Source organism: Brachyistius frenatus, unplaced genomic scaffold (assembly GCF_029030835.1).
Source record: "Brachyistius frenatus isolate BFR_SWC_R1_liver_20210118 unplaced genomic scaffold, ASM2903083v1 Contig_240, whole genome shotgun sequence".
In the NCBI taxonomy this organism is placed as follows: Eukaryota; Metazoa; Chordata; class Actinopteri; family Embiotocidae; genus Brachyistius; species Brachyistius frenatus.
Genome location: NW_027210839.1, coordinates 369,447 through 396,831, shown reverse-complemented (window position 1 = coordinate 396,831; position 27,385 = coordinate 369,447). Strand labels below are relative to the sequence as shown.

Here is a 27,385-nt window from a genome sequence, read left to right as displayed (position 1 = left end):
TTGGCTGACGGATCAACACGCACACAATGCGATCGAAACCAGCGTTCTGGAGGGATGCCCGCAGGGTTGGTTTGTGAACACAATCGGCATTGCACCCCAAAGTCATCATGTGCCTAATGACACTCAGATATTAAATCCAGCATTCTTTATGGTGTTGTCATTGTCGCCTCAGACTCACTGCTACAGGTGTTCACAACGTGCCTGGACCCGCAGAGGATTTAGGAAAAGCCTGCTCCTCCGCCACCACTTTATAACGTGTTAACATTCCAGCACACGTTGGAGTATCACCTCATGGAGAAGTGTCTTCCTGTTGCATGGTGCCACATTGCAATGAATACATCTCCTTCATTACCTTCTCCTATCTAACGTATATGCATTCTTCAGTCATTACAAAGGGATGCTGGTCTGTTTGGTTTTTTTTTTTTTTTAAATGGGCCTGGCAGTTATTAAATAAACACCGCAATGCTTGTCGCCAACGTTCGTGCATTCCTCTGGAGATGTTGGACAGCGCCCACGCATCTAAAGGAACAGGCAGAAGAGAACACAGACACTGCTGATTGTAAACACAACTTAATGATGCGATAGATCATCTTTTAATCAATCAATCAATCAAAATGTATTTGTATAGCACAATTTAACACACAACAAAGGTTGCCCAAAGTGCCGCACATAGATAAGCAGTCATACATTCGAAAAGAATGGATTACTAAAAGTAAGTAACATGAAAATCAAGACAAACTAACACAAATCACACAAAAGTGGCAAGTTAAGATCAAAGCGGATAGGCCAGGGGAAATAAATAGGTTTTTAAACAGCTTTTAAACAGTTTAATTTAAGAATAAAACTCTTTTTCTGGGTCTATAAAAGTAGCTGAAGATGAGAAATGTAAATTTCAGGATGCATTAGTTGGAAAAAGCCCCTTGTCTCTTGTAAATTAGAGGATACAGAAGCAATTTAAAACGTGCAGGTGTTGCAACTCGGCGCCAGAAGTGTAAAAGTTCAACAAACTCTTATGATGTCAACGGAATTCTTTTTTTAACACAAAGCCACAAAAAAAGGAAATAAAAAGGCTGTTTCTCAGTTTTCTCTATGACCTCTGCCTTGCAACGAGCACATGGGGACGGCGGGTTGCACAGAGAGTCGATCAAATGATCAAGATCATCAACAGAAAATCCTGATAATCCATTTATCTTTTTTTTTTTTTAAATCAGAACAATTCTGAAATTCCCTTGTTGCAGCTTGTCAAATTAAATATTTTTTTGATAGTTGATAGACTGAACAATTAAGTGATTGATCAAGAGGATAAATCCCTCCAAAGCTGGTATGTTTGTCCATTTTTATGTGCAATATTACTTTTTTTATTATCATTGCAAATATGATTTTTTTTTTCAGTGTATTTGTTTTATTAATGTCATCTTATTTGTATTGTTATTCTATTAGAAGTTATTACTCTACTGGTTTTACTCAGCACAATCATTTTCTTCGGAATCAACAAAGTTCTATATTATCTTTATTGTTACAAGAGCTGAACTAATTACTGGATTAACTGATTAATCACCGGACCAAAAAAAAATCTGCAGTTGGATAGTTGATTGACGGTCTCGGTCCTTTTTACAGAAAAACTTACAAACGTTTGATGCTTCTCAATTTGTTGCTTTTCTTTGTCTTCTGGGGGGGGGGGGGGGGGGGGGGGGGGGGGGGGGGGGGGGGGGGGGGGGGGGGGGGGGGGGGGGGGGGGGGGGGGGGGGGGGGGGGGGGGGGGGGGGGGGGGGGGGGGGGGGGGGGGGGGGGGGGGGGGGGGGGGGGGGGGGGGGGGGGGGGGGGGGGGGGGGGGGGGGGGGGGGGGGGGGGGGGGGGGGGGGGGGGGGGGGGGGGGGGGGGGGGGGGGGGGGGGGGGGGGGGGGGGGGGGGGGGGGGGGGGGGGGGGGGGGGGGGGGGGGGGGGGGGGGGGGGGGGGGGGGGGGGGGGGGGGGGGGGGGGGGGGGGGGGGGGGGGGGGGGGGGGGGGGGGGGGGGGGGGGGGGGGGGGGGGGGGGGGGGGGGGGGGGGGGGGGGGGGGGGGGGGGGGGGGGGATTAGGAAATCATACTTGATTTGCTTTTGCTTTATTTTTTTTATTTTTTTAACAAATTGTTGCCATTTCTTGGAAATTTTAGCTGAAGTTTGAACTATTACTTAATGAATCAAAAAAATAGTGAATCCCTAAGTGAAATAATTGTTAGCTGCAGACCCATGGATGCTTTTCAATTTGTGCAGCGTTTTCTGATACACTGAATCATCGTCAACAGCCCGTTAATCCATTCATTCTTCCACAAAGACTTTAAAGCTGTCTGAAGGGGACACAAAAACAAACACAGGTGGCAGTGAACAGGTCTGTCCAGTAAGCAGCATCACCTAATGTCCTGAGGAAGGGACACACCTTCACCTGCAAGACTTCTGACCCAGCAGGGTCTCAACAAATCTATTCATACTTTAAGTATCATGAATCATAATAAATAAATACATAATAAATAATCAGAACTGTTTTGTGGGAACACAATGGGAGATAATAACTTAAATAGATGCTTTATGGGACATTTGCATATCTAATGACTCAGAGGCACATTGAATGTTACTTCTTGATGAGTCTATTATGATGTTTGTCTGTCATTTGCATTAAAAAAAAATCATGAAAGTCATTCAGTGTTGTTTTCTATAGAAATTAGCTATATTTTGCATTGTTTAGCCTTCAAACCATCACAAAAGTTAATTTTTTTTATTGACAATAAACAATAAAAATGATGGTGAAGAGACATTAAAATTACAAACATCAGCGTGTGCATATTTAGCTTGACGGCAGGTCTGATGTGTGTCATTTGTTTTTCTGCTGTTTTTCATGCTGTTCGAAATATTGTATTTAGATATTTTCTTTCTTTTTTAAAATAATTTTCCTCATGTTCCAGTTACTTTTTCTTTTATATATTTTAGAGGTATTTATGAAACCTATATATCTATTATATCCATTTAACATGATCTTTTCGTTGCATCGGTGAGTGTAACAGCTTTGTGACAAGTTCAATTAATTACATTCAATTCAAACTAATCTGAACTCCGACCAAACAAAATATATTTTTCAATGTTTGCATGATCTAAAAAGCAAACTATAACTTTATTATGCAAAGTATTGATGCAGTAATGTATTTATTATCTTTACTATAAGCTACAATCCTTACACTTTGACTGAAGAGTAATAGCGTGATTCGTATCTCTCCTGATGAGTGCAGTGGAAAAGGTTAACCTGCATACCTTCATACACCTGTTAACACCCTGAGGAAGAAGCACTTGTTCACTGCGTCTATCTACCTTCCTCCACATGCAGTCCGTGGCCTGTAATCAGTGTCGCTGTAATAAATATCACGGTCCCCAACGCCGTAACGTCTCATTCCAACAACTCGCTAAGGACATTTAACTGTGACTGAAGGCAACAAAGGCTTTGTAGATTGGGAGGAGAGGATGTTTTGGCTACAGACTTTATGGAGCTGCTATAGATCCAAGCAAACCTAGACTGCCTTCATGAATTACAGACAGGAATGTAACAACAACCCCCTTTAGGAACATACACAAATTGTCCGAATAATTCTTGTGATGGAAGAAAACAACTCTGCAACTTCTGCCACTGGAAGTCACAATGATTTAATCGTGGGTTTTTTTTTTTTAACTCTAAGGAAGGGGGAGAATATATCAACTTCTTGGCAACAAATATTCAGGCATTTCTTTTGATTAAAAAAAAAATGCAATCTGACCAATATGAGCAGAAATCCTCAGTTCACAGCTCTGACAAAGAACTGCTTTTCTTACATCATGCCAGTGAGAAAAAAAAAAAACAAGGGGAAGTTAAAAGCACACCCTTCATCTCATTACTTTCACGTATTGAGGTATTTAAAATGCAAGATGAGCATCACTCAAACATCAAATGGCTGATTCATTAACATAGGAATGTTTGGGCTTTGATTTGAGCACTTTTCCTGCTCCACCAATGGTGTTCTCCCGGCTATGGTGCTTCCCTCCCCCTGCTGGTTTGCAAATTAAATTATTTCGTTTTTAATTATTTGCCAATATTGCATGTGGATACAATGACTCATCTGTTCCTAACTATTTGCTTTTGAAATAAAAAATAAACAAATCTCTCCTGTCTGTTACAACAGTAGCTCACACCCTCTATTGACCTACCGTTGTTTTTTTCCACAGCTATTGTAATAGAAACAGTGTGGCTGACGTGCTGTACTGTCCCTCCTTCACTGCTGCAATGACACAAAGAGAACATACCATCAGCGTTAGTCAGAATTATATTACGATGCCGTGGTGAGTGTCCGTTTCTTTTTGGAGGATCAGAAGAGGAATACTTATTTTCAATTTAATGAATCAGTAATCATCATGAATCATTAATGAATTAATCAGTATTAGGGGTGAATTTGTTTATGTGAAGACATCATGTCACCCAATCCATGAGAATAACTGTAATGGATTGGCTTATATGACACACTTAAGCTACTTATTCTTGGAAATGTCCACGGTATCCAGATAATGACCAAGGGGAAGTGATCTAAATAGTTTACTGGCATTTGAGCACCAATTAAAATGATAATTTTCTTCCTCCTACGCTGTGAATGGTCTGATCAGTTTTAGCTCAATGGCACCGCCTACTGTTCGCACGCAGCACTGCAGACTCACACGATGAGACGCACAAAAAGAGAAAACACATTTAGAATAAAACCGCGTCACGCGTGGACGCGGTCATGTGATTTGAGCGTCTTACGTCAAGGCGCAAGTGAATTCAATCGCGGAAATGAGCAGTTCCTCGCCCTAAAGATGGTTCCTTTTCCAGCGTAAAGCTAGAAAAACGCACACAACAACAACAAAAAATGAGCGCTAGATATCGTAAGCCAAACGAAAAGCAACGGGATAAGATGTCGTATCTGTTATTTGAATGTTTGGCTACAACTCATAATTAAAAAATAATAATAATTGCCTCTGAAGGCGAACAACATGGACCATAACAGAGCCGAAGGAGGCTCCTACACGGTGAGACGCTCACTAGTTTGCTTTTTAATCGTATGTTAATATTTCGTTTTTACCTGTTCTGTGTTTCAGGTGTTAAAATTCGTACAACGATTGCTTCTGTGTCCTTTCGCGATAACAAAATAAATATTGTAACAAAAATTGAAAATACAGAGGATTATAGATGTATATTTAAAACGACTGTAGACAAAAAAAAAATATCAACACGTCCGACAGTTAAAACTGAAAAGTTTTACAGAGAATAATGAAAAGAAAGGTGAATTTATCCTCTGGCTACGGTGGCCCCGAGGATCCAAACACAAACACCAGGCCTTTGAGTTTTCTGAAATGTTATGTTTGGACCATTGTTTTGCTGTGTTAAAAGTTACATTTTAATTGAACAGAAAGCTTGGGTCGTTTTATTAAACATAAACAAACGTTTTCTCTTTTCTGTTTTTTTTTTTTTAGGACAACCTCATTGGGACTTTACTTGCAATTTTTGGAAATGTGCTTGTCAGCATCTCCTTAAGTATTCAGGTACAGACGCCCTTCCTGTGTAAAAGCCCTGAACATGTATTTAATAAAATGCCTGCCGTCTCATCCAGGTGCCCTGACGCAGTAGTTAAAAGTGGTTTGAGCAGTTTTGTTTGACTAATTGCTGTGTACGATGTTTTCTTACGTCAACACTGTGTGTACACAGCTTCTGGGTCGACTAGTCAGTCAATACAGGGCTGTCAATACAGGGTTTTATCTTAAACGGATCAAATAATATTCAGTTGTCCTCTCATGATACGCCCATGTAATTTATTTTGTCCCTTTTTCTAATTTACAATATCCATCTCGCAAAACTATTTCCTGCTGTGGGTTCATATGTGATTTTTTTTTTTTTTAAGCTACGCATAACATTTAGGATTTTCTGTGTACATTCTGTCTCTGCTGTATTTTACCTGCATGCTTTTCACTTGCAGAAATACAACCATTTGACATTAGCGGGAACAAAGGACCAGCGTGCCTTCTACCGCACGAAAACCTGGTGGTGTGGTTTTGTATTCACCTGCCTTGGGGAGGGAGCCAACTTTGTCTCTTACGCTTTCGCCCCCCTCGCTCTCGTAGCACCTCTGAATGCGGTGTCTATACTGAGTGAGTATTAACTCCATGTTCCCAAGTAATCGTGAGAACTGGCAGCTACACAGCCAATTATTATGTTTGTTAACGGGAAAGTTTGTTCTAACATCTCCTTTCAAAATGTTTTCCAGCAAGCTCAATTTTGGGATTTATTTTTCTGCGTGAGAAAACGAAACCAAAGGACTTTGCAAGTAAGTTCAGAATAAGTATTATGTGCAATTAAACTGACAGTCATGCAAATAACACTGAACTCGTGCCATCGTATGCAAATTCTCTCTGCTGCTCTTGTGACTCTGACACAGTCAAGGAGTTTCTCTCAGTACCGGGACTATTTTGTTTGAAATGTACCCACCCTATAAAAGTGTGCTGACTCTCACTTAACAAGCACAGATTGCTTTTAATAAGTTGCATGCTTTATGTTATTTCAGAGCAATATTGGCTGACCTTCCTGGGCTACTTCCTCACAATAGGAGGAACATACCTCTTTGTAGCATTCGGACCAAACTCTCATGAAAAACTCAAAGCCGAGAACATTGTGAAGCACATTGTCGGGTGGCCTGTTCTCCTGTATCTGGTAGGATATTTGTATTTACTGTAAAAGTTTAGGTACAGAAGGTTCTATCAACATGTATCTAGTGTTGCCTGTCGATAGATCTTCTTAGCTGAACTTCCATCCCACACTGAGTAAACAAATATTAAACAGTTGATTCGGATGTATCGGCCAATTGTGAATCTAAGACGCTGCTTGATAGCACGCTCAATAAAGACATGCTGTATATCCCGAACAAAATCCAATTGCAAAATCCAGAGGCAGTTATATTCTTTTACACCTCTGGGTTTACAAAATACAATTTTCACACACCTCCCGAACCATCATTCATGTTCTGTCGATGCAACATCCTTAACAAGTAATACGACAGACCTGCAGGACGGCACCAGGGAGTCATTTTTGAGGCTGGAGGTTGTAAAGTTGGCAAGAAAAAACATTCAATGTTGTTGAAAGTCTGCTTGTGGAGACCAACATCAGATGATATAATTTTTGCCTGAGCAAAGTGGTCACGTGCAGACCATTACATTATCTCTACAATAACAAGCTCCACTAAGTTAGTATTTACTGCGGGGCTGTTGTGTTGTACGTCATGTTTTTCTTTTGTTGTTTTGGATTATTTGATCTTCCCTTTAGGCACAAATTCTGCTCCCCAAACTTGCACCGAACATCAAAATTCTTGAGTTATGTTGGTATTCAGCAGACACACTTGTCCCTGGCTCTTAGATTAATTGTGCTATTATTGAACCTTCCAGTGCTTCATGTTTTGTTTATATGATATTAATTTGGTGTTTATCGTTTGCTATTTTCCTAATTACCAGCTCTTGGGGATTATCACGTTCTGCCTGCTTTTATACTTCTACAAGCAGCGCAGAGCTAACTACCTCGTTATTATTCTGCTGCTGGTCGCTTTACTGGGTGAGTTTCCTGCATTAAAAGCCGGTCAATCTCATATCGTCTACTAAGTCGAGCTATTACCGATATTTATTAGGATACATTGAAATGTTTTTAGTGGTCTAAAGGAAATGAATCGTATTACTTGTTTGTTCTGTGTTTTGCTGTACTTTTTGCACACAGGCTCCGTCACAGTCATTACAGTGAAGGCGGTGTCAGGCATGCTGGTTCTCAGCATCGAGGGCGCCATGCAGCTTGACTCCCCCATCTTCAGTGTCATGTTTGTGTGCATGGTGGCATCAGTGGTCTTCCAGGCCAGGTGAGACACCTTCATTGGAGACGCTTTTGTACCGTTCATTAGCAGGTTATATTTTTGACTCTTTAGGTGCACCAAATTACACCTCCTTATGTTTCAGTGAGGTTATCCTGATGGTACTCGTTCACTGTTTTGTGTCATTTCTTCCTAGATTTCTCTCCCAAGCTTGCAAGCTGCACGACTCCTCCCAGATTGCCAGTGTCAACTACATCCTCTCCACCATCTTCGCTGTGGTAGCTGGTGAGTTATGACATTCTTTTCTGCTGGATTCCTCTATTGGCATGTTGTTTTAAGTCGGACCGGTGAGTGTGCAACTCGTTGCCCAGCAAAATAGAAAATCATCAGCTCTCTTGGAGCTGGAGTAACAGTTGAAAACTCCTGCTTTGCTTCAGCTTCATACTCACACAATGTAGAAAACATGAAGGACTTCTTCTATTCTGGTTTTCAGGAGCTGTGTTTTACTGGGAGTTTAACAATGAAGACGTCCTTCACATCTGCATGTTTTTGTTGGGGTGAGTAATCATCCTTCATAGAAGACATTTTGACACATCACAATAGGAAAAGATGAGGTGGAACTGATAAAATAACAGAGACTGAATTCCATTTTGCTTCTTCGCTTTCTGGAAGTAAGGCTTTGGGCTTATTAGGACATTTAAATAGAACTGAGCCATTGTTAATGTTATTTGTGATACATGTGCCTTTCCTCCTATGATAAGTCAATATATGTGCTGTTGGGAAAAGCAGAAGTAAATTTGTTTTGAGTAAAAGCTGTAACAGATTGTTTTGTGCTTTGTACAGGTCTGCATTCTGTTTCCTTGGCGTGTTTCTCATCACCAAAAGCAAAAAAAAGAACAAGACCTTTGAGCCGTATGTCACCATGGATGTGGCTAATGGTTTGTATACTTTAAATACATTATATCTATTTTCATTTAAAGCAACACAGGCCAATTGTTTTTTTGTTTTAAGTTATCAAACATGCCTAGTCAACCTTTAAATACAAAATTGAAGATCCATCACACAGTAATTTTACCTCCTCAGTGTTAATACTGTTCCACCATCAGGTGTCCCGACGATTCATGAAAAGGGCCTGGTCACTCAGCCAGACTTCAACGGTTCTTTTTCCTACGGGGCTCTTGTCAACAATGATGGAGCGGCTCCTGCTACTCAACCAGTCAACCTGCAACAACCACCAGCCGGCTCCAGATCCACTGATGCGTCTCGTGGCCAGCCTGACCTAAAGAAAGATTGAAACTGAATACGAACCACCTTTACTCCTTTCAACTATAAACAACATTCAAGGACCTTGAAAGGCTAGGACGGGTATCTTCACTTCTTTTCTCCCAAAACGCTGTCCAACTTCAGGGCCAGTAGGCGGCGTGCACTGGGTGTTTTAAATGTCCTCTTATCACTTTACACTCCTCTCTTCTTTTTTTTTTTTTTTTTTTAAACCAAAACCTTGAAAGTTTTCCTTTTTTGAGATTATGTCAATTGTAATAATTACAGAAATGAGCAGACAAAAGCAACCTGAATCTGTTGACTGTTGTGGCTTCAGAAATATGACAGCAGAGACAGTGTTGCACCTTGAAGCTTCCAGCCTTATACTCCGTCATCTTTGAAGCATCCAGTGAGTACCGACTTTGACAAATATTAAGCAATGTTGTTCCTTTTCCCCCATTAATGGGAATATACAATGATCTGTTCTTCCTAAAGGGTTGGCCAGCAACCAGTGTTCGAATGTACTTTCAGAGTTTGTCAGAAGACTTGCCAATGAACATTTTGACTTTGATCTAACTACCTGCCTCTTGCGTGAACAGTTTTAACTCAGTTTTCTACCATTTGTTCTAGGGATTACATTGAATTACTGCTTTTTCTAATGTGACCAAATACTGGGTACAATTATTTAATTTATTGTATAATATTTATTCATGTTCTCTTATAACCTGCTTTTAATGTGCCTTTAAAAGTAGTTTTACACTGGATAGATTACTGTAAGGCGGTATATAACAAAAGTAGGTGAGTGATAAATCACTGTCAGATCAGATATCAAAAGGCAACTGCAACCCTTCAGTGCCTGTCTAAATGAAAAATATAACGATGCATGATTTGATGATAGAAGTGACAGCGTGTGATTTGGATGACTCATAGCAGGGAAGTTGTCTTGACATTGTCTTCACCAGGTACAACTGGTTTGAAGTATCAAAAAGTATCCTTAAAAAAAAAGAAAAATTGGACATGGTAAACTTTTGTTTATTTTAGTATTCCCTTTATCCTGATTGCTTGGAGATTCTGGGGGCAAACAAAAAGTATGTAGATAATAGTATTTAATTACAACATTTTTCTCTCGTACAATGTGTTACAAAAGTCACCTTTTGCAAGCTGAAAAATGCCACAATATATGAATGAATCTTAGCATAAATGGTACTCTATCAGGCACTTCTCATCATGAAGCACTGCAGCTCTGCATCTCTTCAGTGTTAATATAACAGCAATAGAAAGGCTAGATGCACAGTGTTCTGTATATGTGGGTCTTTTAGTGATCTAGTCTGTGGTTGTTTGTTGAAATGTGTTTCCAAGTTTAATGTTGGCATCACTGTGTAAAGCAAGGGCTCTCACTCATAATGAAACTAGGATTGCTTTCCATTGTGAATGATATGTAATCCTGTGTCATAACATGTAATGTAATGCAGTTTGGGTGTATTTGGAGTGATGCCTCCTGCGGTTTCAAATACATTTTTGGTTGTCCGAGTACAACTCGAAACTTAACATTACACTAATGTGACTCCTCAGACTTCTTTTACTATTTCAGGGCCTCTACCTCAACAGTCGAATGTTGGACAAGGGTCAGTTCTACTTCACATTTCCCCATTAAATTCAAGTGACAACTCCAAATTTAAGTGTATGAAATGTGCTGTATTAATCTTAGTTCTGCGGCCATAAAGCAAAACTAGTATTATCCCATTCCAGTAAAATCCTACTGATCTAACAGACTACTTTTATGTAAACCGTTGTAAAAAGTTTTAAAAACAATGAGAAACTAAAAATCACCTGTTAAAAAAAACTAACAAACAAAAAAACACATTAAGTACCTTTTTGTGTGTGTGTGTGTGTGTGTGCGTGTGTGTGCAACAGGTGGATCCAGAGAATTGGAACAGTAATCCATGTTGAAACATTAAATGTTTGTAGACCTCGTTACCTTTACCCAGCAGGAGAGACGGTGAACTTATCCTTTGGCCGATTTGACTTCTCTTGGACGTCCTTGTCAAATGATTAAATCCAGTTTGCAGCAGCGAGCGCTCAGCGTGCCGCTTTGCTGCTGGATCGCCACCAATCCTGAAACCTCAGCGTCCTCCCCTTGGTGCAGCCTGATTGGTTGCCGTGTTGCCTGCGCCGGCTTCCCATTGGTTTAACCTGACGTTGGAGTAGGCTGCGTCAGAGACGGTATCCAACGATCCTGCCATAACAAACCGCCACCACGCATCTGACAGCAGCCAAAAATATCAAAGCAGCTGAATTCAGTCTCTCATTCAACAAAGTCACCTGTACATTATGTTCCTAGTCCGCTTGCAATGACTTCTCTCGGCCGCTTTCACTGACAGTAGTGAGGTGAGTAATGATACAGACGAGAAGAATTTCTCCACCGGAACCGGTATAAAGGAAAAATGAAAACAGTAACTTCATCCGTGTGAAAGCCGCCCTTGGCTCTCTGGTAACTTTCGTATGCATTTCATTTCATCTTTTTTTTTTTTTTTTTTTTTTAGAGCTTTGTAAACAACATTTGGTGTTGGGAATAAAGTGAGAACAGACAATGATAAATGCTCGTGGCGCTTTACGTAATAATCCAGGGGTTTCCTCGGCGTACACGCAATGCAAATGTTAATGTCACGATCCTCTCCGGCCACAGAGGCAGTGGACGTGTGATGTTACGGTGTCATCCCCGCTCTTTGTTTGCCTTCAGGCAAGAGGGTGCAGTTGTCGACGTCACCTGATGAAATAAACGTCCTCGTCGTTGTCAATCTAAATCCGGCTGACGGTATTGAGCTCAAAAATATTGATGATGTGCGTCATTCTGTTGGGTGTACGCGCGGATACCGCTAGATGGCGCTCTATCCTCAGGACAATGTTGCCAGACTCTGGGCTAAAACCCCATCCGAGTGAACGTTTCGCACAACGGGGTCACATCCAACCCTTTTCTTTTACACGAGAGTTTCATTTCTTCCCACGTGTTGCCTCTTTGAAATTATTAGAATTTAAACCTTTCGTCAATAAGTCAGAAAATGAATCAAGCACTGCTTGGTTAATTTAATGATCATTTATGTCATTTCTTAAAGCAACAATATCAGATTTACTTCCAGCTTTTAACCTTACTCAACCTCCCATAGTTTCAAAATCCATTTTGGACTGCTTCTTGCCAAACAAATTCTTACATGCGTCCCCTAATTCTTGTCCTTTAATCTGTACGATTGCAGCAACAAGTAGTTTTAAAAGTGAGGCTCATGGAGATTGTTGTTTCTGTCAGTAGCATCTTTATTATAAACGGTTGCCTGAAGACTTTTGACTGGAAACAGATGGTAGATTTGCTCTGAGTCACCAGCTAACGCCCAACAGAACCAAGAAGAAGAAGAAAAAAAAAAAAAGATGCAAAGTAAACTGACCTACAAGAAAGATCAAAACATGAAACACGCCTCTCTTTCTTTTCTGTTCATTTTCTGTCATTTACTTCATTTGATTTGCTTCGCTTGATCGTCCCACTCTTTAATTTCCCTTGCATCGCTTCTCTTTAATCTGTCCCACGGCCGGCTGTATCATCATCATCACTAACACTGTGCTCTTCACATACCAGTGTCACTATCGCCTCAAACCCTCCTCACTTTTCCACAAACATCTAGCCAGCAAAGTCGCCTCATCTCCCAACTTCCAATCTCTTAACCTCCCCACTCCCCAGCTCCCAGCCTCTGTGGTCCTCCGCTGCCCGCTGCCGGCCTCCCGAAAGGCTTCGACATGCTGCGAGAGAGCTCCAAGGCGTGGAGCAACGGCTCGGAGGCCTACAGCAGTGACCCCGAGGAAGACGAGGAGGAAGAGGAGGAGGAGGAGGAGGACATGGTGTTTGGGGAGAGTGGTCACGACGGCGTGGCGGAGGAGATGATGGATCTGAGCGACCTTCCCACAGCGCTCTTTGCGTGCAGTGTCCACGAAGCCGTCTTCGAACAGGACGCGCACAGGGTGAGACGCCGCCGCCGCCGCCGACTGACTTTCTGGCTCATATTTTCGCGTGTGTGTGTGTGTGCAAGTTTGACTCAGCTCCCTCGATGTGTCAGCCCGTCAAGGATTCAAAGCCACACGTGCCTGGTGTCATCCACAGCTTCTGCTCCTGTCTGTCGAAGTCCAGTCACGCTCACAAGCTGCGCTGCTGATTGCTCAACCTCAACAGCGAGAAAAACACACCTGATGCTGTTATTTGTTTGCCAGGGAACATGACTGCAGGGCTGCATGTCACTATATAACAAGCACAGAGTCATGAGCCATACTCAAACGTTAATCCATTTGTCTGTGCACATCATTCAATCCTCACCTTGTGCAGCGTGTTCTTCATGCCCACTTGAGCTTATAGATTTGGCAAAAGACCTCATACATATAGTGGCATTTGTAGCAATGCACACACGTACTGTATTTCTGTTAAGGCTGCTCTAAGGTGCATTGAGTCTTTATCCAACTGGCGGAGCTGCAGTACTTTAGATCGTTGGATCCTTTTTAACTTGAGGATGACACAAAGAAAATACTTTAAATTTTCTGCCCCTCTGATCCAATTATGCTGTCCCACCATCCCTCCATCCTTCCAGCTGGCATCCTTGCATCTTCCCCCTCTTCTCTCTGCACCTCTGTCAGGTCCATCCGTCTCTCTTCACTGTGTCGGACTCTCAAAGCTGTCCAAGTGGCCTTTTGCGAAATAGTTTTCTCCCCTCTTGTCTGATCCCAGCATACGAGCTTGCTTGTTAACTTTCCTCTCCCTCCTCAGGTCTTTTAATATTCACCCTCCACCGTGTCTCTTCTTAGCCTTCTTTATTTATCCTCACTATGTATATAAATGCAAAGCAGAGAGGCTAAATTTGGTGCATGCACAAAATCCCTTTAAATGAATCACTCCGGCTTTGTGAGTTTGCCGTTTGTACACCCGTTGCTTCTAGCGGTGGAGTCCGCCCCCCCTCCTTTCCCTCCCTTTTGTGTTTTTTTGGTTGGTTTTTTTTTTTGCCTCCTCACTTCATTACGATTCACACTCTGGCTTTTAAGTGGAAATGCCTCCCACACACCCCTCAGTCAGAACATGTCAATAGAGTGTTCTCCGTATGTTTCAGTTAAATGAGCTGCGCTAAAAATAGGACTTTTGACATTTATTTAAACTTTCAAAATGAGGACAGGCAGGGATGAGGAATGAGATGGAAAAAGGAAAAACGGGCTGCTTGAGATGTTTTCAGAGAACGAACGGGGACTTTATGAGGTTGTTTGATGCTATACGTACGTACATACATACACACACACACACACATGCATAAACACACAATCTGTACCTTATTTTAAAATTGAAAAATTTTCGCATTTCCCTGACTGCTAAAAATCTTGACATCTCTAAATCGGTTGTCTTCATACTCTATGAAGAACAGGGACATGGCAACCTACATTTTTGTGTCTTTGGGCTCTTGGCTTTCACCCAACACCGACATTACCTTCTGTTTCTGTTCTCAAAGGCCTGCATGCAGGAGGACGGGCTGTTTCTGTAATCTGTGCTCTTTTAACAGAGGGAGTGAGGGACATGACCCTTCATATTTAGAAGAAGCTCTTAGCACGCTGTAAAAGCCTTTCCCTTTCTTCTGCATTAGTGAAAAGTAAGTAAAACCTCGTGGCACACTTTCTCTTTTATCTGCTCTATTTTGTTCCCCTGAATATCTTTTGGCTAACATGTAGAGATGCCTTAAAAGTGCATATTGTTTCTTGTGGAATCTCGGCGCTGATGGGCTAGCCCACGTCTCCACTGATTGAGTTGATTATGTATTGACAAATTTGGATAAATGCTCGATGAAGAAAGAGCGGCACCGCAGCACTTAAATGATTTGAATGATCTTGCACGGCTCTCAGATCATCTGTCCTGCAACTGAAATAGGAAATAGGCTTTTGATTTATTTTTTTTCCTGTGTGTATTATTTTTAATAAGAAATGCAGCTTTTGAGATGAGACTGGTAGCTTTTATTTACTTAATGTTTCAGTGAGGTCCAAGATTTTCCTACCTTCACATCCATTGTATTTTCCTCCTGAACAAGTTTATCAATTGTTTGTACAAATTATCCAGTTGGATATTTTTTTAATTCCTATTTTCCAACATTTCTTAACATTAGACATCAAATGCTAATTTTTATCTCTGGACCGTTCCTTACAAAAAAACAAACAAACAAAAAAAAATCACGTGAATTTCACGTGTAAAAATGATTTTTCTGTAAGCAATAATGATGAAAATAAGTCCAGAACAAAATAAAAAGCTTGTCAATCAAACCAACCGAAAAAAAACACAAAAAAACCCCCACCTAAATTTAACAGCACACTTTCTGTACCAGCTCATGTTAGATTTGACTTTGAAAATGCTGAGTTTACAGCTTTTTTAGATTAGTTGTCATTGTGGCCTGAGGAATGATCCACAGTATGATTAGCAACCTGATAGCGAGGAGGTTAGGGCTCATACCAAATGGCCTCAAATGCCATCTGTTGCGAATCCCAGGTTTGATTCCCAGACGGCCGGACCTTTACTGCATGTCATTCCCTTGCTCCCTTTCCCCACATTTCTGTCTATACTGCACTACCTGAATAAAGGTCAAAAATGCCAAAAAAAGATATGTAAAAAAAAAAAAAAAAACAATAAGAATGTAGTATTACCACGGTGTTCACTCTATGCAATGCTGCAGCCAGCGTGGCTTCTAATTCTGGCATGATTAATTATCTACCGTCTAGCTCCCGCAGAAAACAAGTGTATACGAGCAGTGAGGGAGAAGAGACGGAGGTGTGTGTGTGTGTGTGTGTGTGTGTGTGTGTGTGTGTGTGTGTGTGTGTGTGTGTGTGTGTGTGTGTGTGGGCTAAGTAACAAGGCAAAGTGGTTTCTGTGCTTGTCAAGACAAAGGTCAGAGGGGCCATTATAAGTCGTCCCTCATATTGCCCAGTGTATATTAGGCCTAATCAGCACAGTGCAAATCTTTCATCGCTGCTGTCAGACTGAGCTCTCCTCAATCCATAACCAGCGCAATCAAGCAAGCACCGGCTGCAAGCTTATTACAACCACCAGCAAAATGTTTTCATCTCGCAGGCAATAAAAATTTTTTTTTTTTTAAAGTAACTATTTAAGTTGCTTCACTCTGTTGTCATAGGATTATACAGAATTAATTATGTCATCGTAAAGCTGCACTAAATCAATACTTTTATATTAGTAACAACCAAGCGATATATGATATCAATGTTGTGTTTACAGTTTGTTCTTTTGCCAGCCAGCACTCAAATATCATTTAGATTAGGCAGTTACTTTATTAATCCCCGAGGGGAAATTTTTTTAATTGCTTTAAAAGGGTTGGTTCACTAAATGAAGAAAAAACAAACAAACATAATTTCTCTCTTATCTCGAGTAGTAGCTTGCTATGCAGATAATAATAATAATTTTTTTTAAAAGATTTAAAAACAGAGGTTTTGGAACATCTTTTCTAATCATCATCATCTTTATCTTTCCTCTCCCTGCCCAGTACAGTGGAGTGCCACTAGTACCAATACTAAACCAGTGTACTAGCTCGCTTTAACCTTTAATGATAGTGTGTCGAGTTCGCTGCAAAGCTCTGCACCTACACATAGTTACAGCAGTACTTGACAATACTACACTATATACACCATACAGTGTGATACTCTATACTAGCAACATATTTTGTCTGGACCTAAAAAAGTATTGAGCTTTTACAGGAAATGAAGCACATACTCTTGTCACCAGATTTCAATGCCAATAGTTCTATAAATAGACCATAGTGCTGAGTTGCCACAAAAATGCTGCTAACTTTTTTTTGTTTGTTCATTTTTCCAAAGCCAAGAGCACCACTGAGGTGAAAAATATGCGCATGGTAGATACTACTAGAGGTGAACAGACTTTTTTTTTTTTTTTATTTAGAGTACATTGGCCTTCCAGTTGACTCACCACAAATATTAACAGTAGCCATTAGATCTGAACTGTAAAGATTTTCCAAGCTGTTCCTCTGAGCGATGCATTAGCAGTGCAGCATTGATGGAGTGCTGTAAGTATGTGAAAAGTTGAACCACTTGAGAGTAATGCGTTTGAAAGTGTGACTCATATATATGATGATATGATATGATATATATATATATACTGGATAAGGCAACCCCAGTGCAGTTGTGCAGCTGAAACATCAGGGACTAAAGATAGGGTGATGGAGGATGTGCAAAGTGAGAAGTAAAGTGAGTGTGAACGTGCGCGTTTTATGTCCACATACAGTATAATGCATTTACATACAGTGCGCATGCATGCGCGCGGTAGTGATGTGTTTGCATGTGTCAGACTACAGTCTATTTTTGGGTGCCGGTCCTCGGGGGTGAACGTGAGGGAGCGGGTGCTTGGCAGGCTGAAGGTCAGACATGATGCAGTGCAGAGTGAGTGAGTGCCCCTGGCTTCCTGCTCCTGATGCAGCCTGGATATTATTCTGGTACACTGACCCGGGTCGTTTCACCTTCCCAGTGCGCTCGTTTTGCCTCTATTTATCATACCGATGAAAGCAGAAAGCAATTTAAGACAAGTGGACAACAGCAGAGAGCACAGTTTGGCTAAATTGAGCTGGTGCAACACTCAAGATGACAGTGTTTTCTTCTGCAGTGACAGTTTTAACTAGGCTGGTATTACCGGACCCAAATTCACTGTGAATCTATACGAGTGTGGCCATGCTGCAGTGGGGATTGTTTCCAGTAGTTTCATCCCACTGGGTGAAAACATCAGGTTCATTTTGAAGCTACTGGAGCAGCCTTTAACCAATCTGCATTGACCGCCATGTGCTGTATGTTGTGCACCTAAATGCAAACAGGGTTTCCAGACTGCAGTCATAGCAAAGAACTCAGCTATGAGACATAGTCGGGCGGAGCAAGGCTCGGTTTTAACTGCATCACTCATTGCATTTTGAGGAGTATTTTAAGATTACGTCAGCTACTAGATTTTCCAGTAAAATGAGTGGCTCTACTGAGGCTGCAGATATATATTAATTCATACTGTGCTTTATCGTACTATTACAGAATATGTAATTGTTTTTTTCTGCAGAGCTTGAAAGCATCTTTGAAAATGTATTTTTGTCTGGCTTGAAGTAAATGAAAAGGCCCTAAAGGCCACCCCAAGTCTTGTGTTAGCTTTGTTTTGTGTTGGGATCGAGCGAATTACACATTTATCAGCGAGTGAACTCCAAACCCAACCAGCTCAGCACCAAACCAGCCAGGCTTGGTTTTGTATGAGCAGCACTGGTCACCATCTACACTACACCAACAAACCCAACAATACCGACTATCGAACAGCTTGTGGCCGAAGCCAAATGAATGGAATCAATCTGGACTGAGAAAATATTCAACTTTACCGCAAACTTTACATGCCACCTGCACAACATTTCTGCTTTCTCTTTCTGCTACGAGAGTAGGAAAAAAACCACAGGTGTAAATGATGCAGTAGTGATGTATGAATCCATTACCTGTTTCATTTTCAGGGTCCTGTTATGGGTGCTGACTCACCCTCACGTTGTCATGACTCACTGGGCCTCAATAGACACGGTTAATGTTATTAGCAGCACCTGTGCTTTGAGGTCAACATGCCCTCAGTGAAAAAAAAAGAAAAGAAAAAAGAAACCTTTTCTTATGAGTACATAGAGCCGAGTGACATCAGTCTTTGTAGTCACCCACCTTCCGTCTAATGAGCCTTGATTGAAAACACCTGTGTGGGTGTCTTGTGCAGGTTATCAGGGTTTAGATTTGATATAACAGAAAGACGGGCGATTCTTTTGCATTGTGCTGAAATGACTAGTTCATTAATTATTTACTCTGACAATCAAAGGAAAATGCAGAGCATTCGCGAGCTTCACCCTCTCGGCTTTTCTTATTTTTGTATCTTTAAATATCGCTGGCAACTCGAAGGCGTCACGCGTAACTTTCAGCGGGCATTTTTTTTTTTTTTACACCCCTCGCTCAGCTCTCATTTCTCCTCTTTTCAGAGAGAATTTTCAGTTTTTATACTTTTTACTTGGGAGTCTTTCGGTACAGTCACGATATCCGCAATGTAATATTAAAACTAGAAGGGCACTTGGAGAGTGTGGACTTCCAACAAAGCCAGCAGGCCATTCTTCTGTTATGTGCAAACTGATACGCAAACAGGAACCCACTAGGTCAGGAAACTGCAAGAAAACAGAACCTCACCGGCAGAAGTGTAATACTCTCTCCTCGGTGATAAGTAAACATCTCTTGGACGCGGAATGTGATTTAATTTCCCTGCAAAAATCACTCCAGACAGCCAATCAAACCCAGTTTCGTAAGTCTATGGCGTGGTATTTTGAATCCAGTCTGTTCAAGAACAAACATCCTCATGTCCTCATCACGATAAAACGGTTTTATTTTGCCGTCTTACACGGTACCTTACCGAGCTTAGGCTAAATAATTTTTCGCTCTTTGATGTTTGATTATGATTAGGTTTTGTGTACGGTTGCCTTGATTTAAAAAAAAAAAAAAAAAAATGTTTTTACAAAAAAGAGCGTTTTTCTTCCAGAGACACATCTCGCCCCACCCTCGCCAACAACAAAGGCGTGTATTATGAAACAATAAGATTTAGGATGCTATGTAAACCACTCTTATTTGTTCTCAGTCGTGCTCCTGTGATTCTATTTAAATCAAGATTATTTTCTGGTTCAATCAGGCTAAAAAAAGAAATGATCTGTGGGTGCTTTCAAGAATAGCAGTTACAGTACAACAATAGACTATGAGCTGTTATTTAACCGACGCCAAATATAAATGGACGTTCATGAATTGAGGCATGAATGCAATCATGCAGGAAAAATGTTCTGCGGATGATTGCTTTTCGACGTGAATGTGTAAAATTAAGGGGCTGAAATAAACCCACACGGCAACAGGACGTTTAGTTAAGCTGGTTGTAAGAAATAAATGAGTAGCGGTCCATTTTTGGATCTGTCTGTCTTTGTTTGTTCTATTTTTGTCGTAGAGATACACTATTTAAAAAAAAAGGAAAGCTTGGACTGTTTTGTGCATCTAAAAGTAGTTACTTCAGAGGCTTTGTACATGGTTCACGTCCTGCCCTCTTTTTTTTTTTTTTTTTTTTCTTTTACCTTAAGCTTAGTTATGTAACTTTGTTGACGTCTAAATGTTGTGCGGCACCTGAGTCTGCAAAGCCAGCTCCCCTGAGAGATTGTTTTTTAAAGGTGTTCATTGGCAGAGAGGGGAGAGCGGCATTCAAATCAATTTAGAGAGAAGGACTATTGACTGTTTTCTTTTTTCTCTTGGCACATGTTTTTTTTTTGCTGTTGTTAACAGCAAAACAATCACGTATGTGATTGTCCCTGATTCCGTTTGTTTACTTGTTTATTTCTTGTTCATTTGATGGTTTTCTTTCCCCGTGAGTGCTCTTCCCCACTGTCATTTAAGCCTTCGTCTGTATCTCACTGTCTCCGTCATGTTGCTTGTTGACAGTCTGTACCCAAGTTAATGGCGTCTGGGGCCCCATGTGGCTCTCTGTCCCTGTGATTTGTACAGTCAGAGCATCTGTTACTGCGGTTCGTTGTTTGGTCGTCTGAAACGGATCTGAAATCTATAGCATTAAATGGCAATTCCTTTTTATTTAGTTTGCTTACGAACCAAACTCATCCTTTAAAGTTTGCAGTCTTATCGCACCACTTGTGCTCATCTCCGTTGCCATGAGGATCCCAAGGCTTTCAATTAAATGTGTTTGAAGTGGAAGAATAGAGAACTCGTCCTATCCTCTGGTGAAGACGATGATTTCTTTCTTCCACTTTGTTTGCCTGCCTCAGAAAATGGCACCCATTTCTTAGAACACTGTGTTGTCTTCAAAGCTCCGAGACCGCCTCAGGTTTTTTTGGTTTTTTTCCTTCGTCTTTGTTGTGTCTGGTATGCGGGACGTAGAGTCCGCCTAACCCATCCAAAGATTTGACCTGATTTAAAAAGCAAAGCAATCACTGGAACCATCAGCACGTGTCGCTCTGTGCTTCCTCCTCCTCCTCCTCCTCCTCCTCCTCCTCCCTCTGTCTCTGTCCCACTCACACAGCTCATCTCTCCAGCTCCTAAGCTGCTGGACTGGGTTAAAACGCTGAACAGCTGCTGGTGGCCCACCAGATGTGGGCTGTGAACCAAAAACGTACCATGCAGTCAGTTCCCATGTTTCAGCAGCGCTTGTGACGCTGTTTGTAAAAGCGTTCTATACATAAAGCAGGTGTGGTTGATATATTTATTTACTAATTTACATATTCTTGAAATGATTTTGGTGCATTCATATTCTACATGAAGTATTTCTCCCACCACACCTGACAAAAAACTGCCACTGGTATTTATTGTAACATTAAAAAGTGACTATGAACGTCATGCTTGCAAATCTTAGGTTAGTGAGCACTAAAGGTGGGTAGAGTGTAACCAGGTTATTTTCTGTAGCTACAATTTACAGATGTCCCCCTAATGGCTCACATGTAGATTATTGGTAAATGCCAATAGTCTACAGTGAAGTTTCCAGTCCTCAGTTACTACAGCAAACTTAACTCAGACATATGACCAAAAATGTGTTTGAAAAAAGGTAAATAAGATGTTCTAATGCAAGATTTACTTGCGTAAATTGCAACTGAGTCATATTATATAAATTGGCGGGCCGCCTAAGTAGAGCCTATGTATGGTAAATGATTAGCTCACTGATGCTGATGAGATCTACTCCAGCATAAAAGTAGCAAAAGTTATGTGTTTTAGCACCTGTTGTAAAAAAAATTTATCGTCATGGTTGTTAACACTCTCCACCACTAAAACACCAAATGAGGTGATGTCCTTTGGAAGAAGGGTATTCAATCCCTGCCACCCCTCTGTAGCTGCCAAGACACTGAGTTTTGGTATCTGAAGAGAAGATACTGTATTCGGATTGTTCCATCTCTATTTCAAATATTAGACATTAATATTTGTTAGAATTTGTTATTCTTTACATCATCGTTCCTATGCAATCCAGACAGGGCAACCCCATTCCCCGGATAGAATACGTCGGTATGTTACATGGCAACTTGACAGCTTACAGCAGAGAATTTCAGGACGTCATGTTTCTCGGAGATAAAACTCCAGAAAACTTCTTTCAAATCTGTGTTTTTCTATTTCTCTAAATATTTGATAATAATAACATTTTGGGGAAAACCCTCCTCAGACCTTTTATTTTTATAAAATTTTATTTTATTTTATACTCAGCAAAATGTCGCTCAATCTGGATTGTCGCATGCCTGTTGCATACATGACATGACCTTTCTCCACCTGAGGCCCACCCAAGTGAGAAGACTACATACGTGAGTATTTGAAATTCTACTTAAATAGTTACACGTGCCAATTTTCCCTGATAACAGGCTCATTTTTGTTAATTAGGGGAAAACAGTCACAGCCGGTTGACCCCTGGGAGCTGTCTATCACTGTTAATTAAAGTTGAATTTCCAGAAGTCGTGTAAAACTCCACATCTATCAACATTTTTTTTTCCGCAGACAAATGACTTGACATGACACAGCAGCAGCCACTTTCCCCGCCTCACGTTTCACCCTGTCAGATCGTCTGCAGATTTCGAACCAGATAAAACAGGAGGTGTTTGAAGGAGATGTTGGTAAAGGCTATTTGTATTTGTCCCATTCAGTTGGTGTGAGTTCAGCCTCTGATATTCATGCTGTCCTGACTTGGCAGGACCTCCATGTCTCTCTCTTTTTCTCCATCTCATTTTCTATTTTCACTCACAGGCTCACTACTTTTATTCCCTCTCTGCCAGTCCTGCTCTCTGTTTCTCTCTCTCTGCCCCCCCCCCTCCCCTCCCCTCCGGCTCTTTCTCTCCTACACTCTGCAGATCTGTCTCTCTGCCCTGTAGACATTCTTTTATCCTCCCATCCCTCTGTCTCCCCCTGGCTCCCTGCGCCTGTACTTGGGCGCTTGCTTTATAAATAGCTTGGCCTAGATTACGGCAGCTGCATTGGCGCTGGGCACCACGGCTCGGCTTGGTTGGGGCCAAGTGAGGTAGCCTGCTGCAACAAGGGATTGGCAGCGGAGGGAAGGGAGCGTATGGTATGGGTGCATGTTGGTTGTGTCCTGGGTGCAGGTGTGTAGCTGCACCATATCTGCAGGCATGCAGTGACCCAACTTTAGACTTTGTCATTCCTTAGATTTTTCTGGTGTCACATTACACGCACATGGACAGACAGACACACCCACTGACAGACAAGAATCCTCTGTCTGTGATAACTGTTGTCAAGCTTGTTATATTTTTATACTTTTCTATTTTGGGTCAGTTGCTGCAGTGAATCCTTCCGAGAGTGTGCAGTTTGAATTCACACCGCAGTGTATATTCGCATGCAAATTTGTATTTGTGGTTGTGTTTGTGCATGCCGTTGTCTTCTTCTGTGGATGCAGTTGCATTAACATACATGTGTGTATTAGGAGCATGCGTATATCAGCCCAACGTGATGATCCACTGCCCTGATTCCCCCCCCCTCCCCTCCCCTCCTTCTCCTCTGCAGAGCTCCACTTCAGAATACGAATTCTGCTCATCAGTGAGTCTGAGCCCCAGCGTCTCACCCCTTTGAGCATCTCCTCTGCCTCTCTGCCTGCTCCTCTTTCTCATCATTTATAAAGTGCATCGTTGTGCATGTTGGAAACTCTGCAATAACTCCATTCCCACCATGATCTGATGATAGTTATTTATGTCTGCGTGGTCATAAAGAAACGGGGGTTAAGTGAAGGAAAAAAACACGAGCCAATCTCCTAAATCTAACCATCTTCTCCGTATTTGTGTTTGCAAATTGTGAAAAAAAAAAAAAAAAAAAATGACAACTGTGCCGTGGCTTTTACTGCATCATTACTAAATTAGCTACAGCTTAAGCAAATGGATTATAGTTGAGGGAATAGCTATTTTAGGAGCTTCACTTTAGAGTAGACATATTTTGTTGCCTCTGGACAGTGCCAGGCTCGCTGATTCCCACAGTCTTTGTGCTAAGCTAAGTTTACAGGCTGCAGGCTCTCGCTTACCGTGCAGAATGGTATCAGTCTTCTCATCTACTGTACGTGTGAGAAAAAAGAGCAAGTTATTGAGTATCTCAAAATGTCAAACTATTCTTTTGATTTTGCAAGCACACATGTGGAGTATAGAGCAGCAGGCATTGTTAAGAGTGTAAATTGAACCCATAAATAAATGGTTGACCACATGAAAGGGACGTCCCCCTATTTATAGGGAAAGTTTTTGTTGATAATGGAGTAGAATACCTACTACTCCGTTATGAAGCTTACAAGGTGGCAGCATTTGAAAGGTTGAATTAGTTTTGAGAAATGAGCAGCCATGGAAAGATTGTGTCGGAGCTTCATATCTCCCTTCACGGAGTCTTGTTTTGGGGCGGGCTGACTGCGAGATCTAACGGAGAGAATTGTGAATGAGGAGAGGAGAATTGAGAATGAGGAGATCGAGGAGGAGGAGGATGAGGAGGAGGAGGAGCAGAGCTGCAGAATGAGGCCAGAGAGGAAGAAAAAGTGCTTCATCATGCAGGGCGATCCATCCTACTTATCAGCCGCGACAAAAGGGATCAGAGGGATCAGAGGGATGCATCGCCGCAGTGCTTTGATAACGAAAACATTCAAGTATACACGCAGTGCACTTTACGGTATGTTGATGGCAAGGATTACACGGCAGTGTTTTGCACACCGCAGCAGCACTAATAGACGAGCTCTTCATCACGTCACCCATCATGTTCATTTGAATTGATTTTTTTTTGGTTTGTTTTATAATATTTAACACGATCATTTTCCCCCAAAACACAAACATGTGGACATTTTTTTTTTTTTTTAATCAAATTTTGATTATTATTTATTTAACTAATTCCACAGTTTTTCCAGACAACACAGCAGCAGCAAAGCCCCCTGCACTACATGCAGGCTGGAGATCACTGCTATACAATGAAGCAGTTCATTTTCATGTAAAGGCTCGGTTGCATTGTGTTGCCCTGGATTACACTTTTTCAGACTAAATATTAGGTTCGGCATGATGGCTTTGAGGACCTTGGCCCAAATTGCTACGCATCAGTAGGCATCTGCTGAACTGAAGCTTCCCTGAGCGAGACTTGTATTGACCCAAGGCTTTGTAAATAGGGCCAAGTGAAAAGAGAATTTTCCAACAAGCCATAAATAAATGATCACAACCTCTGTCGAGCTAAGACTACATGAGCTTCCAGAAAACAGAGTGGATTTAGAAGACAAAGCGACACAGGCGCGCTGCTTTATCGCCTCTGAGCTTGTGATTAATGAGCTGCGGGGGCAATTTAGAAATAATATCTAAACCTGTCAAGCAACATCTCCTGTACTGCCTGCTCTTACTACTGTGACTTGAAGGAATAAAACCGATTTGATTCCCTGTGCAGATGAAGTGGCTGACGGTGCCGCTCAGACTCGGGCCAAAGTGTTAGTGTGTGATAGGTCGTGCTATTTGGCTTTTACAGGCGGATTTTTCCAGACTGACTGACTGCTGTCTGCTGGAAGAATGTCACAGTCATCCACACATGTCCTTCTCATGTTCTCCGTCTGCTCGTTGTGGACAATGCCTGACACACACACAGACATAAATAGCCCTCACCGCCTCCAGCCTTAATATTAATGGCTTATAGGGACTTAGCTGTCTCAGCTCGTCCGGCAATTATTATTATGAAATGGAGGGCGGGAGAGGGAGAGAGATGATCTGAGTGATGCAAAGAAGACTTGGTTTGTTAGCATATTATGCAATGGCATAATGTCTGTGGGAATTTTTGTAGTGATTGGTCTTCAGCTGGAATGGAAACTCAGTGGAAGAGAAAGGAGCTGTGACAGCAGTGGCAGAGTCCGCTTCATCAGCTGCTTCATTGTGAGTGATAAAGAACCCCGGAACAGTTAATCTACAATCAACAAGTCAGCATTAAAAGTGAAGCACAGCTCACGAAGAAGTTCTTCCAAAGTTTTCACATCTGAGTCACTCCGGGTTCAGCAAAGCATCTGCCCTGACGACTATAACGGACAAATTAGTCCTCTATTAATTATGTGTATCTAATAACGGCATGTTGGGAGACAACAGCTTTTGGCACGGAGCACATCATCGTGACTGCCATTTAGCCACGTTGTTTGTTATTCTTAAACCCATGAAGCCACAGACTATGTCATCTGAAGGCAACTAACTTCAGAGCATGCAGCTGACACACTTGGTTATGCAATAGAGGCCTTCAGTCGGAAGGGTATTTTTGACACAATGCCGTGCCAGTAATTTGAGCCCATGATTAAAATAATGTCCTAGGGTACAAAAGGGTTGTAAACAAATTCACATATACTCTAAGTCTAAGGATTAGACCTGTGAAATTGCGTAATGTTGCTGGTACAGGGATGGACACAGTAACAGGAACAACAGAAGTGTCTACTGCAGCTCTTCCCCAAGCTTTCTTGCATGTTAACGCAAAGCAAAGTCTACTTTCCAACCCTGATTCAGCCGTTAGCAGCCAAATTCAAGAGTGATTCTTCCATTTTTTTTGTTGTTGTTTTTTTTGGGGTGAGTTTTTGCCCATTGTTTAATAAACAAGTAGAGAAATGACAGAAAATAAGAGGAGAGGAAGACGGGGAATGCGGTACAACAAAAGTTCCCAGCCAGACGCTTGCAGGACAGCTCATAGTTTAAGATTTATGACCTCGTAATGTTCACTTTTTGAGAGAACTGTATTGATTTAACTTAACAGTGATTTCTTGAATGTACATGTTGAAATATATTGTAAAGTGATATTACTCTCCCATCAAATCAAACCTTGCCCCACACATTTTTCTCCACTCCTCTCCAAGCCCAAACAATTACCCATTGCAAGCACATCTAGTATGTAGGACTTGAATCAGGGTTTATATTTAGAGGTGTTCCTGTTGTTATGTCCACATGATTATGTGAACATGATTCATTGTCAGAATATACGGGCGTCATTCAAAGGCACCCAAGGTAAATAACGGACTCTGCTGGAACGGAGGGGTTACAGTCCGGGTGAGGACACCGATGTTGATGGCGCTTGACGCACCCGTACACGATGTTGTGTTTTTCAAAACGGGCTGTGACACAATTTTTCTTTCTCCATCAACCCGGTAAACATAAAAACGCTCCAAAATACAAGAAAAAGCGGAATAAACCGGACC

At 41.6% G+C, this 27,385-nt stretch overlaps 2 protein-coding genes and 1 long non-coding RNA gene across 4 annotated transcripts in view; 2 read left to right on the top strand and 1 right to left on the bottom strand.

Moving 5' to 3' along the window:
• Window positions 1-83: 83 nt before the first annotated feature.
• On the bottom strand, window positions 84-9,036 carry LOC138633906 (uncharacterized). The gene is made up of 3 exons (XR_011311922.1): window positions 8,948-9,036; window positions 4,208-4,278; window positions 84-519 (listed from the first exon to the last, which is right to left on the bottom strand). It is a non-coding gene; the product is annotated as an uncharacterized lncRNA (long non-coding RNA).
• On the top strand, window positions 4,806-10,685 carry nipal3 (NIPA like domain containing 3). Its single transcript, XM_069720432.1, has 11 exons — window positions 4,806-5,059; window positions 5,504-5,572; window positions 6,004-6,175; window positions 6,292-6,351; window positions 6,589-6,734; window positions 7,529-7,625; window positions 7,785-7,920; window positions 8,069-8,157; window positions 8,366-8,429; window positions 8,716-8,810; window positions 8,979-10,685. Exons 1-11 carry the CDS (start codon window positions 5,024-5,026, stop codon window positions 9,164-9,166), a joined length of 1,152 nt encoding a protein of 383 aa, XP_069576533.1. The 5' UTR covers window positions 4,806-5,023; the 3' UTR covers window positions 9,167-10,685.
• Window positions 10,686-11,369: 684 nt separating this feature from the next.
• The window catches only part of rcan3 (regulator of calcineurin 3), a 40,080-nt gene continuing 24,064 nt past the window's right edge, over window positions 11,370-27,385 (top strand). The window contains exons 1-2 of one of the 2 annotated variants that reach the window (XM_069720418.1): window positions 11,370-11,520; window positions 12,860-13,137. In XM_069720418.1, the coding sequence (XP_069576519.1) occupies window positions 12,916-13,137 (222 nt within the window). In that variant the 5' untranslated portion in view covers window positions 11,370-11,520; window positions 12,860-12,915. Of the gene's footprint in view, window positions 11,521-12,859; window positions 13,138-24,759; window positions 24,862-27,385 lie in introns of those variants that run through there. The other variant, XM_069720421.1, reaches the window with a different exon arrangement.

Coding starts and splice junctions, on each gene's coding strand:
- nipal3 (XM_069720432.1), top strand. CDS start 5,024: ATGGACCATAACAGAGCCGAAGGAGGCTCCTACACG. Junction 5,060..5,503: donor CCGAAGGAGGCTCCTACACG/GTGAGACGCTCA, acceptor TTTTTTTTTTAG/GACAACCTCATTGGGACTTT. Junction 8,430..8,715: donor ATCTGCATGTTTTTGTTGGG/GTGAGTAATCAT, acceptor TGCTTTGTACAG/GTCTGCATTCTGTTTCCTTG.